The following is an 18,061-nucleotide window of genomic DNA, read 5'->3' on the forward strand; positions in this document are numbered from 1 at the left end:
TTTACCTTCTTGTGTATCTCACTTCTGTTGAGACATATTATTATTTGCTGATAATATGAAAATATTTAAAATCATTAAAAATATCTATGACTGTTTGTCCCTACAATCCAATTTCAAAAAAATTGCAGAGTGGTGTTCCATTAACAAACTTACACTCAATATTAAAAAATGTCAAATTATGAGTTTTTTCAGAATAAAAAACCCCATCAAATATAGTTATACACTGAACAACCACATTTTATTATCTGTACCTGAAATTAGGGACCTCGGTATAATCTTTGATAGTAAATTATCTTTTACTAATCACATTAATGTCATTACTAGTAAAGCAATGAAAATGTTGGGCTTCATTACTAGAATATCTAAAGATTTCAAAAATATCCACACATTAAAATTACTTTATACAACTCTAGTCAGAAGTCAATTAGAATATAATTCGGCATGGCCATTGAAAAAAATTATATTAAAAAATCTTATTATGAAACAGAAAAAGACAAAAATTATTACACCAACTGAACATTATATTTAATTTTTATCTAGTTATTTTACAATAATAATAAAATCACTGGTAAAAAATAGTTTATAATTATTTATAATTAAGAGGTTTGTCAGTTTTAAAGTGTTGTGCAAGTGAAGATGCTTTGAATTGTGTAAAGAGAATTATTGTAAAGATAAACATCCTGGTATTTGTAGTATTTTTGTCCAAGTGTGTGTTTGTTTTAGATGTTTGCAGTTGACGTGCACGTCTTGTTCTAGTATTGTGAGGTGTCCAAATTATTGAAAAGGAAAATGAGTAGGTATATCCTTTTAATTTCAACGGAAATATATGTATTGGTTGCACTGCATTGAGATTTATAAATATAATCTTCTAAAATTACGCTACTGTATTTACAAATCCTTCAAGTCCTTCACGGTAGTTGGTTCTGAAAATCAGGAGCTTTGATTAACCTTAGGATACGACAAACTACCATAGCAGATCAATGAAATCAATACTAAATTCAGGTGCACTGCAATGTGCAGTGTATACAGTTAGGCTTTACAAGTTTTTAACGCATTTCAATACTGTCCATTTCAATTGTTTAAAATATAATTTTCAATATAATATTTGGCTTTGAGATATTTATAAAATATTACCGATATATTCAAGGGTTCCATCTCAAAATGTACAACAGGAGTTGGTGTTTGTGATCTGAAATTCAACAGAAAATGTAGATATTAAATTCAGCTTTTCATTAAAAAGATTAATTACAAATGCTAAAAAAATATCACTTGTAAATTACCTAGTTCTTAGACAGCGTCTAAAAATACTTGGCTTGATACAATAAATCACTAGCGTGATACCAAGTACGAGTACAAGTACGAATACTGGCAAAGCAATTGTTGTCCAATACGGCGACCAGCCCTTTTCAACTTCCAGTGGAATATTGAAACCCTGAAATTCAATGATAAAAATGGAAGTTAATGTCTTATACGTTTTGTTCCACGCTCATACCGCGAGACTTTGGTTATTCATGATAATCTTAGAAAAAAATTCCAAATAAAGATTTTTTAACAAAAAAAATCTTTTTTTTTTTTAAATCGTCAAGTGTAATCGTGGCTTTACTTTTACGAATAATGAACGTGTTCCGATGGCAACATGACCAAAACAAAATAGCTGACTCAGTGAGAAGAAATAATTATTATAAAAGTGTATTTGTGCCAAAGAAAATAGAATATAATATCTTGGATTTATACAAATCCTTGGTAAACAACACAAATATATGGTGTAATTTTTTTTAAATATTCTTTAAAATATCCTAGTTTTTCATAAATAAAATCACTATGAATATAATGCAGCACGTTTATAGTAAATCACCCCCTAAAGTTTAGCTGTGTGAGCGTGGAACACTGTGAATATAATGTGGCACGTTTGTAGTAATTTAATAATTGATATGAATTTAAGCAGCAATTACGAAGGTTGAAGACTGCTAGTTAGTTTAATATATTGATAATAATTAAAGAAGATATAATTATTGTCCTCACCATATCTCTAAATGTCGCTTCGTTCACTATTTCGGAAATATCGCCTTCTTTTTCTAACTGTACCCTCATCGTCGTTTTTAGTAACGTACTATTTTTATTTGCATGTATTCCACGCCTTGATAACCAAATTGGATCGCTGAGATCCTGTTTTTCTTCATATCCGATGTTCTGCAAAGAAGAAAAACGCCAAGGTTTAGAAGACGAGACAATACCCTAAAATATTGCCAGAATATTAATGACGTAAGTGAAACATCCGCGCACAAAATATCCTGTTGTATTGGACAGACCTGCGGTTGAATTTGCCATAACAAATCTCTAAAATGAAGTGAGAAGCTTAAGGACATAATTGATGAATCAATATTCGGCGCGCGGCCTGGTGTAATGGACGGAACTACGGTCGATTTCACCCTAGAAGACCTGGAAAATTGATCTTTCCTCGGGGTTTATTTTAATTATTTATGATGAACGCATTTCTAAATTCTCCAAATTTTCTAGAGGAATCCCTTAGGATGTTAGTAATTCTCCTTTAAAAATATAAAATCCAATGCTTTCTATTAATCTTAAATATCTTTTAACAAACGGATTGTAATCCTTAGAACACGGGCGTCAGGTAATATCATCTACATTTTTAAAATAACAAATTTGATGCTTAAAACATAGCTGAACAAATATTTTAGGTCAAAATATTTTTTCTTAAATGTTAGATTGTTATACATTTATCCCATTGCAAACCACATAAAACCATGGTTAATTATTTATAACTAACGCTATAGCGTAACATATTGCAACCATAAGGGTTCCAGTTCTTTGGAATTCATAGTTTTTTCTGGAGTTCCTCAGGGGTCTATCCTTGGACCACTTCTGTTTCTGATTTTTATCAACGATATTGGTTCAGTCATCACACATTCGCTGTATTTGCTATTTGCAGATGACTTGAAACTATATCGCTCAATAAAAACCATCTTGACTGTATTCTCCTTCAACGTGACATTGACTGCGTCTCAAACTGGGCCAAAATAAATGGCTTGAACTTCAGTACACCCAAGTGCAATATCGTCTCGTATACAAGATGAAAGAAACCGCATGTATTTGAATATACAATCAATGAAATTATTCTCCAACACCTAAACCATATTTACCCACCGTAAGAATCTCTTACATGGGCTTATAAAATAGTAATAAATTAATAAATTACTAATTTGTAAGCAAAAGTAAATTAAGAATTAAAATTTGGAAATAATAATAAAACGTAACCGTTTTCGTTGGGTGCAACGACAAAGCTGCTTGTGTATGCATTATATGTACGCAATAATAATACAGGGTTTTCTAATAAGAGGTGTTATTTTGATATTCAATCGTAAAACATCAATGGTCTCGTTGCTTGTGTGGCACGTAGCGCCGTCTTATTGAAATTAAACGTTGTCCAGATCAATACCATCCAATTCCGGCCATAAAAAAATATTAATCATCTCGATAGCGCGCAATCCATTCACCATAACTGTTTCTCCAGCATCATTTTCGAAAAAGTAAGATCCAATGACTCCGCCGGACCATAAACCGCACCAAACAGTCACACGTTGAGGATAGAGAGGCTTTTCAATAATAACTCTTGGGTTTTCCGAGCCCCAGATGCGACAATTTTGGTTGTTGACGAAGCCACCGAGGTGGAAATGGGCCTCATCACTCAAGATGATTTGCATTTGATTCACTCAAGTGAATTTTAATAATTTCAATGCGTTGTTGAATCGTGTATCGTTCCATTTTTATCAATGGCGTAGTTTCTTCTTGTCAAATGTCAAAAAATGACAGCTTCAAAAGTAACATCTACCGAAATAGCGGGCTATTCAAAATAACACCTCTTATTAGAAAACCCTGTACTATTAGGATGATTTGTATCGCGCCGTTCTTATAACAATCACCTCAAGGGTGCTGTAATTTTTATATGTCGAGTAATTGCCTTGAAGATACTGACATGAAAATAATATGTTATCAAGTTTACCTCGTCAAGTACCACAAGGATAGGGAAGTCTAGTGAATCTGGAGATGTTATTATTCTCTTCAGACTGACGTTGAACAACTCTCTGCCGTTCTTAAACTGGACTCTCCCGTTGAAAGTTATGTTTGTTCTGCAATGAAACAATGTTATGACAAAAAATATTATGTGTTCTGTTTTACTTCGGCCATGAAATTATACGTATTGTCTACAAATCTACCTACTTAAATTATATATGTTTAAATTAAATTTTAGCAAAATAAAATCAGTTCAATTCAATTGTGCAGTCAGTGGCTGAGTTGGCATCGCGTTTAGGTCCCACCCAGGCGACTTCCTCCTACACAACACAGGCAACATTTTTCGCTTACTGTGGTGGTAGAAGATTTTCAAATATTGTAAGATCATTAGTAAATAAAATCCCAGATCATTGGTAAAATGTTTTATCATCGCGTATAAAGGAAGTGATTTACTGTAGATGTCAAAATGCTACAGATGCGGAACCTAACATAACCTAACCTATTTCGAATTCATTCCGCTCACAAGGTGATGTAAATGGAAGGCCTACCATGTTGAAGGCTCACTTGGTGTCACCACCGTACCCAGGTACGGCATAGGTGGTCTGGATTTCCGACAAGGAGAACCCCGAGCTGTTGAAGGATACCGGGATCACGTTTGAAGTCATTCCATTGGGTTGTACTCATGTATTACAGTAGATACTTTGAAAATGTAACCGAAGAACAAAATTACGATCACATGAAATAGTCAATAAATTATTAGGTAAAACCTTAAATTGTTACATTTAATCATTGCAAATAATTATATCAACAACAAATCTCAAACAAAAAATTTAAAATGTCTCCGACAAGGCTAAGGTACTGGGTTCAATTCTACGATTAGATTCGACAGATTTTTTTTCTGATATTTCAATTTCACATTTTTTTGTTTTGTTTTATTGTTATTTTATCTTCAATAATTAATACTCTTCTTCTTCTTCCTAGCACTATCCCAACTCATTGCCTAGGTAGGCTGTTGGGGTCGGCTCTTCTCGTTCTCAGGTTATAGCTTCTTCGGTTCTGAGTGTCGCTTTCATCTAGGCCGTTTTTTTGTAGGATTTTGGAGCATTGGGTCATCCTGGAGTTCTTTGGTCTACCTCTGGATGACTGTCTTTGAAGCTCTATAGACATTGCCTGCTTCACAGTGTGGTCTGGTGGTCTCCGTCTTATGTGCCCATCTTAACTCTTAACTGTCGTTCCTCTAGCTCAAGGCTGCCCAACCTTTTTAACAGTTGGGCGAAATTGACGATTTTGAATCACTGGCGGGCCACTGAATACCTGATGGTTCCTATTTCCATGGGGGGGGGGGTTGTTACGGAACTTCGCTGAGAAAAAATTCCGCGCACCCAAAAACATCATATGTGATTCCCCACAACAATTTTTCGAATTCCATGGGGGGGGGGGGTGGCTACAAGATCGCAAAAAATATTATATCAAAAACCGGTGTATTTTTGTTTAAAAAGTAAGTTCAACAGGTTAGATTTTTTCGTCGCTGATTCTCGTTCTGAGTAGCCTAAATAGAGATAAATCGCCTTCGTTGGCAACACTGGTGACCGCGCGCAAGCTGCATTGTTTGTTTTACCGCGGGCCCGCGACGCTTTTTCAAATTGGCAGATTGGCGGGTTTTTTGAAAATGGTTCACGCGGGCCACTTATAATTCGTTCGCGGGCCACATTGTGGCCCGCGGGCCTGGTGTTGGGCAGCCTTGCTCTAGCTTATTGTTTATGTCAGTGACACCCAGGCTACCATGAATGCGTGAGCTTTTAATTTTATCTTTTAATGATACTCCTGCCGTCCATCTAAGCATTCGCATTTCTGCTGATTCGAGTTGCCTAGAGTAGGAGTTGTACATAGTCCAGCATTCGGAGCCATACATTTCCATGAAGCTTTGGTTGATTGATTATGGTTTTTATCCACCGATGGTCGTCAGACGTGGAACCAGAGTGACCCAACTAACTAGGGCTGGATCCGCTATCATTGCCCGTTTATGTTCAATTATCGGATTAAACTAATGAGCCTGGATACCCATTAGATATGGTGTATGCGACTAGTACCCAAATATGTCGAGTTGCCACACCCACCATTTGTGAGCCGCCACTAACATGCGGAACAGACGCTCACTGCTTCTCACTTTAGCCGTACTTTTGGGGTCCCCCGACGGATTGGTTACCATCAACTTCACCCTCCAGTCCGTTGCCCGTTGGTCACCGCGTGGAGGTATGAGAAGCGAGGGTGGGAGAAGCTATGTTCTCTTCAATAATTAATTAATTAATTTTTTTTAAATATGAAAAATATTCTGAAATAACACTAGATGTGAACATACAGTTTATTTTATATTTATTAAGCCTTTATCAAAAATTACTTGTACCAATTAGCTTCAAATACAATCACTTTTATTTTGTTAAATATTTAACATTAAATTCTTCAATTTATACTCAAAATATGTCTGTTAAACAAAACAAGAAAACAATTAATTACCATCACGAATTAAATGGCGCAGAATAATTTTTCTTATATAGATAATGATAATGAAATAGAAAGTAGTACAGTAAATAATTTAGAAGATTGGATAAAAAAACAAAACATAAATTCGTCTGATAATCTTGTTTGTATTCAATTAAATATTAGATCTATACAAAAATATTGGGATGTATTGCATATATATTTAATTAATTGTTTGAAGCATATTGACATTCTGATGCTATGTGAAACATCTGTACAAAATGAAAGTATGTGTATTTACAATATTCCTGGATATAATGCATATAACTACTGCAGAACTGATAAGTCAGGAGGAGGAATTATATTGTATATAAGAAACAAATTTGAATTTAGACTAAAAACATTAAAATCAATACATTTTGAAAATATATCAGGAAAGCTCATACTCCAGGACAAAACTAAAGTCAATATAATAGCTATCTATAGACCTCCTAATTTCAGTAAATCTTCATTTCTGACGGAATTATCATCATATCTTGAGACAATTAATAGTAAGGAAAATATTATCTTACTTGGAGATATAAATCTTAATTTGCTTGATGAACAAGATAATATTGTAACTTCGTATGAAAACTTACTTACTAACCATTATTTAACTAAATGCATCAATGTAGTAACCAGAGAAGCTGTATCAAATGGACAAATTACTCGCACGTGTATTGACCATATATTTGCCAAATTTAGAGGCAAGAAAATAACAGCTTGCGTCAGTGAAAATAATATTGCCGATCATTTTATCACTGCTATTAATATAAAATGTCATAAACGTCAGGTAGACTTTGCAAATAAGTATATTCAAATCATCTCACAAAAGGATATTGATAGACATATCAGAGATTATAACTGGAGTAAACTTATAGAGGATAAGGATTGTATTTCATTATATGAAAAAATAAAATCTTTATTTAATAAATTTTACAAGAGTAGTTCTAAAACGATAGTGCAAAACCCGAAAACACGACCTTATGCAATAAATGAATGGGTAAGCAGTGAATTATTATGTCAAATAAATAAAAGGGATAAACAATATAAAAAATGGAAAAGTACACCAACAAACAAAACATATGAAACAGAATACAAAAAATCACGAAACCTTGTCAATAAACTTATAAATAAAGATAAAACTAACTACTATAATAATAAATTTAAAAACTGTTTTAATGATACAAAAAAAAACCTGGGATGTGATAAATAATATTTTAGGACGTAAACCCAAAAACGATTGTGATGAAACAATAACACGATATATTATGTTAAAAGATAGAACTGAGGATTCTGTGTCAAATGATTTTGTGAATTACTTCTCGGATAGCATCAGCAACATGTTACATAAATGCAATCACAAAGCTACTAATATTGTACTGGAAGAACTGCCTCACAGTTTATTTATACCAAGAGCTACTATAACTGATATTGAAAACATTGTTAAAAAAATGAAAAACTCTAAAAGCACAGGTATTGACAATATAAGAATGTTTGATTTAAAAAGAAATATAAAAACTCTTGGGCCAATAATTACTCATTTAATCAATATGATAATAAAGCAAGCAAAAATTCCACAAGAATTTAAATGTAGCATTACTAGACCAATATTTAAAGGTGGAAAACACATTGAACTGGGAAATTATAGGCCTATTAGTATACTACCTGCGTTAGAAAAAATTCTCGAAAAATTTTTATCAAATAAATTAAATAATTACATTGAAAAATTCGCTATCATAGATCCAAATCAATATGGCTTTCAAAGAAAAAAAAATACTGAAAAATTACTGCAAGATTTTTCCAATTACATAAATAATCAATTAAATAATAAATTACATGTTATTGTGTTATTTATCGATAACTCTAAAGCTTTTGACACAATTAACTCTAAAAAACTGCTAGAAACCTTAGAAAAAATTGGAATAAGAGGAAATGTGTTAAATTTATTTAAAGATTATCTTAGAAATAGAAAAATATGTACCAAAATAAATAATACTTTTAGTAAAACAAAGAATGTATCTGCAGGAGTTCCACAAGGTTCCATATTGGGACCTACACTATATATAATTTATGTAACTATAATGAAAAAACTTTTCTCTTTTGTTAAACATTTTGTATTTGCAGATGATACGGCATTGGTCATATCACATAAAGATCTAAAAATTGCAATTGAACTCATGCAAATTGACTTTAATCAACTTTGTAAATGGTCACATGATGCAGGACTATTAATAAATGCTAAAAAAACCAAAGTTATGCATATAAGATCACCTAATGCCAGATTTCAATTTAATCCTAATATTATTTCTCATAGTTTTAATTGCATCCATAAAAATATCCCGACTAATTGTAAATGTGAAAGCTTAGAATTAGTTATAGAATATGTCTATCTTGGTGTTACAGTAGATTGCTTTTTCAAATGGGACAAACATATTAAAAAAACCTGTAAAAGACTCAGATCAATTGCTGGCAGAATGTACACATTAAATTTTTTCCTATCAATTGAAACACTTAAAATAATTTATATGTCAATGGCAGAATCTATTATAAGATATGGATTAACCATATGGGGAAATACTAGTATAACCAATCTGAAACAAGTCCAAGTTGTACAAAACGCAATTGTAAAATTACTAGTCGTTCCTAATATTTTTAAACAGAGACATAATACACCGTTGCTGTTTCAGAGTGCCAAAATTTTACCTGTTAAGGCTATACTATGGCAAAAAATCATAATTCAGTATATATTTACCCCGCAGCATAAAGAAAAATTAGAACATAAATACAGTACTAGATTCACGCGCAATGACGGGTTAATAGTTCCGAAATTTAATAATAAATACGGACAGAGAACGTTTGAATACAACATACCGAAGATATTTAATTTATTACCTGACACTATAAAGCAATGTAAATCTATGAATAAGGTTAAATATATGGTGAAAAATTGGCTATCGGAAAAAAAATATTTATTTTAATATGTATGAAATATTGTATGAAAAAATTGTTAATTCTGTAGATGTAAGATGTAAATTATAACTTTAAAAAATGTATTTGAAACTAACTTTAAGCACCTGTTGACAAGCCAATTCAATCGGCTTAGCAGGACTTGTTTTTGATATTATGTATTAACTATTTATTCAATAAAAAAAAAAAAAAAAAAAAAAAAAATACATTAAATTATTTCTTGATAGTTGAAATGTCTTACGTGTACTCCACCTTTTTTTGTCTAAGGACGATTCCGGATGTGATGTTGTCATTCTTTTCTACAAAAGCGACTGCGTAAAGCAATTTCTTTTTGTAATTTGGCGTTTCCTACAAAAAATATGTTTTTCGATACATTAATTCACGAGAATTTAACACAGTACTATGAATTATCAAATAAGTTAAATACAACATTTGAAAGATTAAAATAACAAAAACGTAATAAAATCACAAAGTAACATTTATGAATTATCCAATAAGTCAAATGAAAGCAAATACAACATTTGAATGATTACAACAACAAAAACGTATTAAAGTCATTAAGGGATATCATGCATTTTCCTAAAAAGCTCCCAAAAAAAATTTTTATTCAGCCCCAAAGAAAACTTATGACTTTATGGCCCACTGGGGTGGAATAATTTCGAGGATGACTTTGATAAACGAAACGCTAATATTGTAGACCCAAAAGAAATAATAAAACAAAAATTGCAAATTCCAAACGCATTCCTAGGATACACTGTAAATATATTTCTATTGTTATGTTACGCCCCTTTGAAATTATTGATAGTTTGATAAAAATGTATTTTACATGCCAACAAAGGCGTGGGAGAAAATAGCCTTAGTAAGGTTAACTTTTTATTTTTAGTTTAAAAAGCATATCGAGAGTGTGTGAGAGTTCTGGGAGTCTAACACAGTGAAATTAAAAATTTTACAATGTCAGAACGATAGTTGTGGTGTAAAACAGGTCTGCAAATTGACATTTTTAAATTTATTTTTAATGGTAATGGTTGAATTATATGTATTTCGGTATGCTGAATTCGAGAATGCCATCCATTTCGACCCATCACGTAAGGATTTAAAAATATAATTTAATTAATTTTAAGTCATAATATATTTTATTTACATTATATACAATTATAAATCTTTTTTTAGTTTGGAAGCTTCGTTTTGTGCTTTTTCGTTTGTGGGACGTTATATTTTCCCTATGCAGCATCCAGCAGTAGTCGCCCATCATATTTGTATCCCATCGACCTTGATACCTTCTCTCCATTTCTTTGATATCTTGGTGAAACCTCTCACCTTGCTCTTCACTAACTGCACCAAGATTTTCCGGAAGTAATCCAAACGGGAGTTCAAAAAATGGAGTTTTAAACTCATTGAGCATCCCAGATTTTTAAAATTAAACAACATATTTTCTAAGATATTTTCAAAGTCCGGGTCCTTCAGATTCCCTAGAAACATCGTTCATCACATTTTCAAAGTTGTTATCTTTCATCAGCTTACGAATGTCAGGACCAACTAAAACTCCCTCCTTCAGCTTTGCTTCAGACAGACCAGGAAACTTGCTTGAAAGGTATTTAAATGTCTCGCCATCTTTTGGCAATGCCTTCACAAACTGCTTCATCATCCCAAGTTTGATATGGAGCGGTGGTAGAAGAACCTTTTTAGGATCAACCAAAGATTCAAAGTGCACGTTTTTCTCTTCGACCTTCAATGTTCTTTTCGGCCACACTTTCTGGTTCCAGTGTTTAGCTTTGGCACGACTATCCCATTCACAAAGAAAACAGGGAAATTTTGTGTAACCACCTTGCTGTCCAAGTATCATAGAAATTACTTTAAGATCCCCACACACTGTCCACTTGAATTCCTTGTAATTTAACTTATCCAAGATCAATGCCAAGTTACCATAAGTTTCCTTCAAATGCACTGAGTGACCAACGGGTATTGATGCGTACTTATTCCCGTTGTGAAGTAAAACAGCTTTTATACTTCTTTTCGAGGAATCAATAAACAGTCTCCAATTTTCAGCTATATGTTGAACTTTGAACGTGGACATTAAACCATTAATATCGGAACAATAGACTAGCTCACCATCTTGAGAAAAATAAGGCTCAAAATGTTTTACTCTATTTTTATACCTAGCAAAAGAAGTTCCAGGTGTCAATAAATTGTTCTCTTGCAGTCTGGATCCTAGTAATTCAGCAAATTCTTTTGGGAGTCCCAAATCTCGGATCAGGTCATTTAATTCAGCTTGAGAAAATTGTTGAGGTCCACTGGAGTCGCCTACTTGAAACTCGTCACTAGAACTTTCTTCTGATTCACTTTCTGATGATGGAAAATCGTCCAGGCTTTGAGGTGCTTGTGGTGTAGGAATGCCAGGTCCGTGAGGGACTGGGCGGAGTGCTGAATCCATGTTTGGGTAACAATTTTTTTTTATTTTTGGTACTATACCCTTGCACATTGCACGAACAAAAGTAGCAGTCATCTCTGTGGTTTCGAGGCTCTCTCCAAATCATGGGAACACCAAAACGAAAAGATTTAACTTTACATTTTGACCAAGTTCTTCAACACACCCTGAACAAACTCCATGCGGGGCCAAGATTTGTCCTGGTCCCCTCTATCTTCACACCAAAATACGCAAAATATACTTTTTTAATAAAATCAGTAATATTTTTTTGTTGTTTTTCACTACAAATTCACCACAAATATAGCAAAAACTCTCAGAAAAATTTACACAATCTCTTGAAGTCATTTTTGAAACGCACGTTACGAAAGTTGGAACAGAAATAAATTAATGAAAGGGCATAGAAGGGAGTGGGCACCTTGGGAATTCCGGCATTCTCTCATAATACTTACTATGGAAAATCCCAATATATATGATTCAAAGCTGACTAATTTTTTCGTCATGAGTTACTAAATGTTTTATTTCAGTCTATAAAACTTAATATTATCTTATAATAAGTTGTAAATAATAAAAAAATATATATATTTCGGCAATAAACCCCGTTTTGCGCCTTAAGATAGGCAATCCCACAGTATTTTGCGTTTTGCGGAAAAACCTTACGTGATGGAATTTTTTTGATAATTTTCCCGAATTCAGCAACCAAAAATACATGGGAATTACCTCTTATTTCTAAGAAAAAAAACGTTGCAGACCTGTGTAATTAATGATGATTTTATGTCGACCCATAAAGTCCCATGTCAATACGATATTGACAAAATCCATCATCTATGGTCAGTTTGCGATGCTCGCGAGCACGGACAAAATGTGATTCCGACAGTCGGTAGACAAAAGCCGTCGCTTTTAGCGAGGCTTCCAAGGTGTCGGATAGGTTGTCTATATGCACGACTTTTTGGATAATGTCGTTCGTTATGCAAAATAACTGGATAATTACTGAATGGAAGTGAACTAAATAAGCCCTTAAGTTGAAATAAATTGTATACACGAACCATGGACGATCGAAACAGGATCGATTGATTCCGTTCTAATTTGGAGGAATACAAGTTGTTAGTCATAACTAGAGACCGAATTATATGCATTTGCATATTTGCATATGCAAATGCATATTTAGACCCTTTTCAGCGGTAGTTGCATATTTTAGCAAATAATTTGAGATCTTGCATATTTACACTTGAAATCGTTCAGATGCCTCACATAGCGACACTATAGACGTCAGATAGCAAGGCGCGCGGCCAGCGAAGCTGAGCGAAGAACTGATAACTGATCTTACTGATCGCTACGGCCGGCGGCCGGAGAGGGGGGGAACCTCTCTCATCTTCGCCTGCGCTCGCGCCTACTCGACTTAATTCGGCTAATTGCCGAAAACAATTCATTCATTCGTATGAAGGGTGATTTGGCATATTTTTATGGTAATTCAGTGAATTGCGAATTTTGTTTTTGACTGGTCGCACGCGCTGTTCTTTAGAGTTTCGTCTAGTGTTTTGTTTATTTGAACGAAGTTGTACATTGTGAAAGTGAACCATGCCCCCTGATAAAAAGTGCCCATACGTGGATAGCTGAATATCCTGGAATATTTACATACGACGGAAAAGTTTTATACTGCCGAGTTTGCGAGAAAAAATTTCTAGCACAAAAAAGTTCCAAATAGACCAGCATGTCAAAACCAGTGTTCATATCGCAGGAGTGCAGAAGAAAGGCCCACGACAACAAGTTTTTACAGTGGCAAGTAGCAGTAACAGTGAACTAACCTCCAAAGGTAAACAACAAAATCACTTTAGCATGGATCTATGTGAAGCATTTCTTGCAAGCAATATCCCTCTATACAAACTGACAAATCCTGCCTTGAAGGATACTCTCAGAAAATATTGCATAAATCTACATGTGCTGGAAGAAATACGCAATGAACTCAAGGATAACATCATATGGATTTCAGCTGACGAAACCACCGACACTTGCAACCGTTACATTGCAAATTTGATTGTTAGTACATTAAAACTTGAACCTTCACCTTCCTATTTGGTGGCCTTCAGAGAACTTGAAAAGGCAAATCATTCTACGATCGCCAGATTTCTGAATGAGGGTATAAAAAAAATATTTCCTGAATCTTCTGCGGATGAAAATGTGTATGTGTTGCTCTCAGATGCTGCCCCCTATATGATCAAAGCAGGCAAAGCCCTCCAAGTATTTTATCCCAATTTGATTAATGTGACGTATTTTGCTCACGGAATTAACAGACTCGCCGAAGAAGTGAGATCCACGGTTGCGAATGTAAATAACCTGATTTCATCAGCAAAGAAAGTGTTTCTTAAGGCGCCTGCTCGTATAAAGGCCTACAAAGAAAAACTGCCAAATATCCCTTTACCTCCTGAGCCAGTAATAACACGTTGGGGGACATGGATCGAAGCTGCGATGTTTTACCATGAACATTTTGAAGCCATCAAGGGTGTTATCAATGACTTCGATAGTGCAGAGGCTTTGGCAGTTTTCCAGTGCAAAGAATCGTTTGACGACGCCAGTATTAAAAAAAACCTAGCTTTGATTACCACTCATTTCGCCTACATACCTGCAAGTATAAAAACGCTTGAAACTCATGGATTGGCGTTGAATGCATCTATTCAGGTTATGAAGGAAATTCGCCTTATGAATTCCTCGTTGCCAAAGCTATTCCCGAGTAAACTCAAAGAAAAATTTGAAAACATACTGAATAATAACCCAGGGTTTGAACCTTTGTGCCAAATTGATAACTTCATCAACGGGGCAGGTGAAATTTTGCCCGGAACAATAAGTTCAAAAATCGCAACCAAATTTAAATTCTGTCCAGCCACATCAGTAGACGTAGAACGTTCCTTTTCCGCTTACAAAAATATATTAAGCGATCGTAGACACAATTTGTCTACAGAAAATTTAGAACAGTACTTAGTCATATACGTTTTTAAAGGTAAATTCTAAATTTTATTGTTAAATACATTTTATAATTGATATTTTCGAAAATATAATTGTTATCCTTGAGAACTAATTAATAGCTTACTAAAATAAAAAAAATATGTAAAAATACGACTTCCTGTATTATTTCATGTTGCATATTTTGACCCTTTTTATGGATTTTCGTGCATATTTTAGCTATTTTTATTGCATATTTGCATGCATATTTTGGGCTATTTTTGTTGCATATAATCCGGTCTCTAGTCATAACTAAAGAACTCATGAACTAATTGACACCCTTTTCAGTATCGTAAAGTACATGCAAATTGCCAATGTACATTAAAGTTATTATTTAAATTCGACATTGTCAATTTATTAGTATTTTTTTACTTTTGCTTACCCGTCTGACGTTAATTCATTTCCCAGATTTACTTTTTGGTATAAAAAAGGGAATTAATTATTCAATGATGTCTTTATTCACAACTTTAAATCGGTCAATGAGATATTTAGCCATAATACGAGATATATACGAATCAAGTGTATACATTTCGTCTTTCCACGTTCGAACGGATTTATTTGAACGCATAAATGACGTCTTTCATTCCAAGGAGCATAAACCAGTAATTTTGCATCAAGAGCGATATTTTAAAAAAAAGTTGCGTATATCAACAGTCACCCAAATTTAACCTACAGCCAAAAAGATTTGGAGGGCTTTCTTTGTCGGTATTTCTTATCAATCGTTGACCGTGCTAGGGAATATTGCTGACTGACCATAGATCATGAATTTAGTCAGAGCTTTATCGATTGTCCGTGCCAGACCTCCAAATAGGCTCTGAGAGTAGTATGTGACAGTAGTCTGTCAGAAGTGGTACGTTGTGGAACACCACTGCTGATTAAGAGAAATTAGACCCTTAATCTGAGTGAGTGTGTGAGAGTCAGATGCATTGAGGGGTTGTTCCTCGTTACATCTGGTACCCTGAGAAGAACGAGAAATTCAGTATATGTAAATAAAGTCATATTCAAGTGTATCGTTTAAATATACACCAGTTTTTACCAGTTGGAAGCGGGAAGATGGTGGAAAGAAAATAAGTACCTACATGGAAATCAAAATTTGAAGGTTTGGTTATCTAAAACAGAAGGTTTCGTCAATAAATTATACTTACCAAACCTATTCGGAAACAAAATCTGCCTTTAAATAAATATATTGGTATTTTCGCTTTAGAGCAAAATAATATGTATATTTTTTTAAAAAAGAAAGACAAACATTCCCGGAAAATGTTGCTTGTGTTGTGATGGAGGACTTAGCCAGTCGAGGAATTGAACACACTACGCCTGGGCGGGACCCAAGTGCGATGTCGACTCGGCCACCGACCGGTCAGTGGCATGGTCCCACCCAGGCGTCGTGCGTTCAATTCCTCAGCAGGTTAAGTCCTCTGTCACGACACAAGCAACATTTTCCGCTTACCTGTGGTGGTAGTAAAAGATTTTCAAATATTGTCAGGTGTGAATGTTTGATTTCTTTAAAATATGTGCATATTATTTTAACAAGAAATAGAAAATTCACTCACTTGTTGAGCATCGACTGCTGGACTCCATTCCAGTAAAGCTAAATAAAAAAAGAACATCATCCCTGGAAAAAAGGGATTCCTAGTTAATTTTTGAAGAAATCTTTTGTTTAACATACTCTTTTGGGGAAAGTTTTAACTAAAGAAAATTAGAGAAATCTTAAGAAGTCGCTCGAACTTAATCTTAGCCATATTAGTACATACATTGGTCGACTTTCGTATTCCTGGGTTTTGTCGAAGGTACATACATAGATTTCACTCAAACAACGAGTGGTCGAACCAGTCTGGACAGCTGTCAAAATCCAATATATTGCATCCTAATCTAAGATCGTTTCCCACTCGCTCTTTGAAGGACAATCGTCGTATATAAGTGTTTTTAAGGTCCCATATAGTGACTGATTTACCTGCGGCGTTTTCTGCAATACATAATGTAAGCTAAGACCAACAAGATCGTTTCCCAAGAGGGTCGATGTGGGTGCTTTATTTATGGGGTCGATTCTTTCGCTAATATGACAGACGAAGATTTCGTCAAGAAATAAAGACAATTGCGTGTACTTTCAGTAAGCCGTTTATAACAGATAATGATATTTGGATCATTTCAATAGCACCATTTTCATGAGAAAATTACTTCAAGGGCACATTTAAGCTTTCCAAATACTGTCACTTAGATTTATAACTAATAACTTCTTAGGGTTAAGATTTATTGCTAATGGCTTACGATATGCAATTATGGTAACGCGCCATTTGAAGTTAATGAAATTTTATTAGATAAAAATCAGGTTTGGAAATAATCATCAGGATTACTAAAAAACAAAATACTGGGGGGTTTAAAACTTGATAAAATACTTTCATATTTACTTACCAAATAATATAGCGAATTTCTTTTTATTCATGGTTGAACGTAATTTTTTTCAAATGATTATTTACAATGTGTAGTTACACTTATAATATTAATTGCTCCAGAAGCCATAATACATTTCGCACAGAATCTATTTAAAAACAAATTAAAATTGATCTAATCACATCAATTATTTATTATAATTTCGAGCAGAGAAGAATTAATTTTATTAGAGCATTAGCGCAAATGGAGGTGATCATATGCAAGAACGTGCTAGTTCGTAAATTAATCACATGTGTCTCGATGAAGATTAGGAGCGATGACTGAATGAATATTTTATTTTTCATTCGTAGATAGAAGATATAGATCACGAATTCAAGAAGTAAAAAGTAAATCAATCACTTGTCAGATTATAATAAGTGTGAATTTACTCATCTTAAGATAAGTTATTACAGAATTGTGGCGATTGTGATCTTCGACTTCACGTTATCAAGTGTGTGCGTCAAAGATCCGTCCTCAAACCTTCCATAGCTTGCTGAGTCATTTTTGTGTCGGGATTGTGCGTCACCTTGAAGTTGCACCAATCACGGTGGGTACAGAAGGGGTCAAAAAAGATTTGTGTTAAGATTCATTAGTGGATAGTATTTTACTGTCTTCCGATTTAAAGAATGATCCATCTTCTTGAGTTTGCTCCCAAAGGAGCAGCGCGCAATTCTCTGGCAGCGGGGGCCCGCGCTC

At 34.0% G+C, this 18,061-nt stretch overlaps 1 protein-coding gene across 1 annotated transcript; it reads right to left on the reverse strand.

Moving 5' to 3' along the window:
* Nucleotides 1–852: 852 nt before the first annotated feature.
* On the reverse strand, nucleotides 853–17,450 carry LOC149420657 (uncharacterized). Its single transcript, XM_089636256.1, has 8 exons — nucleotides 17,348–17,450; nucleotides 16,489–16,550; nucleotides 9,761–9,867; nucleotides 4,022–4,148; nucleotides 2,023–2,190; nucleotides 1,281–1,432; nucleotides 1,135–1,189; nucleotides 853–923 (listed from the first exon to the last, which is right to left on the reverse strand). The coding sequence occupies exons 1-8, from the start codon at nucleotides 17,376–17,378 to the stop codon at nucleotides 909–911; spliced, it is 717 nt and encodes a 238-aa protein (XP_089492382.1). The 5' UTR covers nucleotides 17,379–17,450; the 3' UTR covers nucleotides 853–908.
* Between the last annotated feature and the right edge of the window lie 611 nt (nucleotides 17,451–18,061).

This window comes from Hesperophylax consimilis, chromosome 10 (assembly GCF_061612785.1).
Source record: "Hesperophylax consimilis isolate HC1 chromosome 10, BYU_Hcon_1.0, whole genome shotgun sequence".
NCBI lineage: Eukaryota > Metazoa > Arthropoda > Insecta > Trichoptera > Limnephilidae > Hesperophylax > Hesperophylax consimilis.

What these genes read in the sequence shown, in the direction of transcription:
- LOC149420657 (XM_089636256.1), bottom strand. Translation starts at nt 17,378, where the DNA reads ATGAATAAAAAGAAATTCGCTATATTATTTG. An exon ending in CAGCAGTCGATGCTCAACAA is followed by an intron (nt 9,868 to 16,488) that starts GTGAGTGAATTT and finishes TATTTTTTGTAG; the next exon opens with GAAACGCCAAATTACAAAAA. An exon ending in AAGCGACATTTAGAGATATG is followed by an intron (nt 1,433 to 2,022) that starts GTGAGGACAATA and finishes ATTGAATTTCAG; the next exon opens with GGTTTCAATATTCCACTGGA.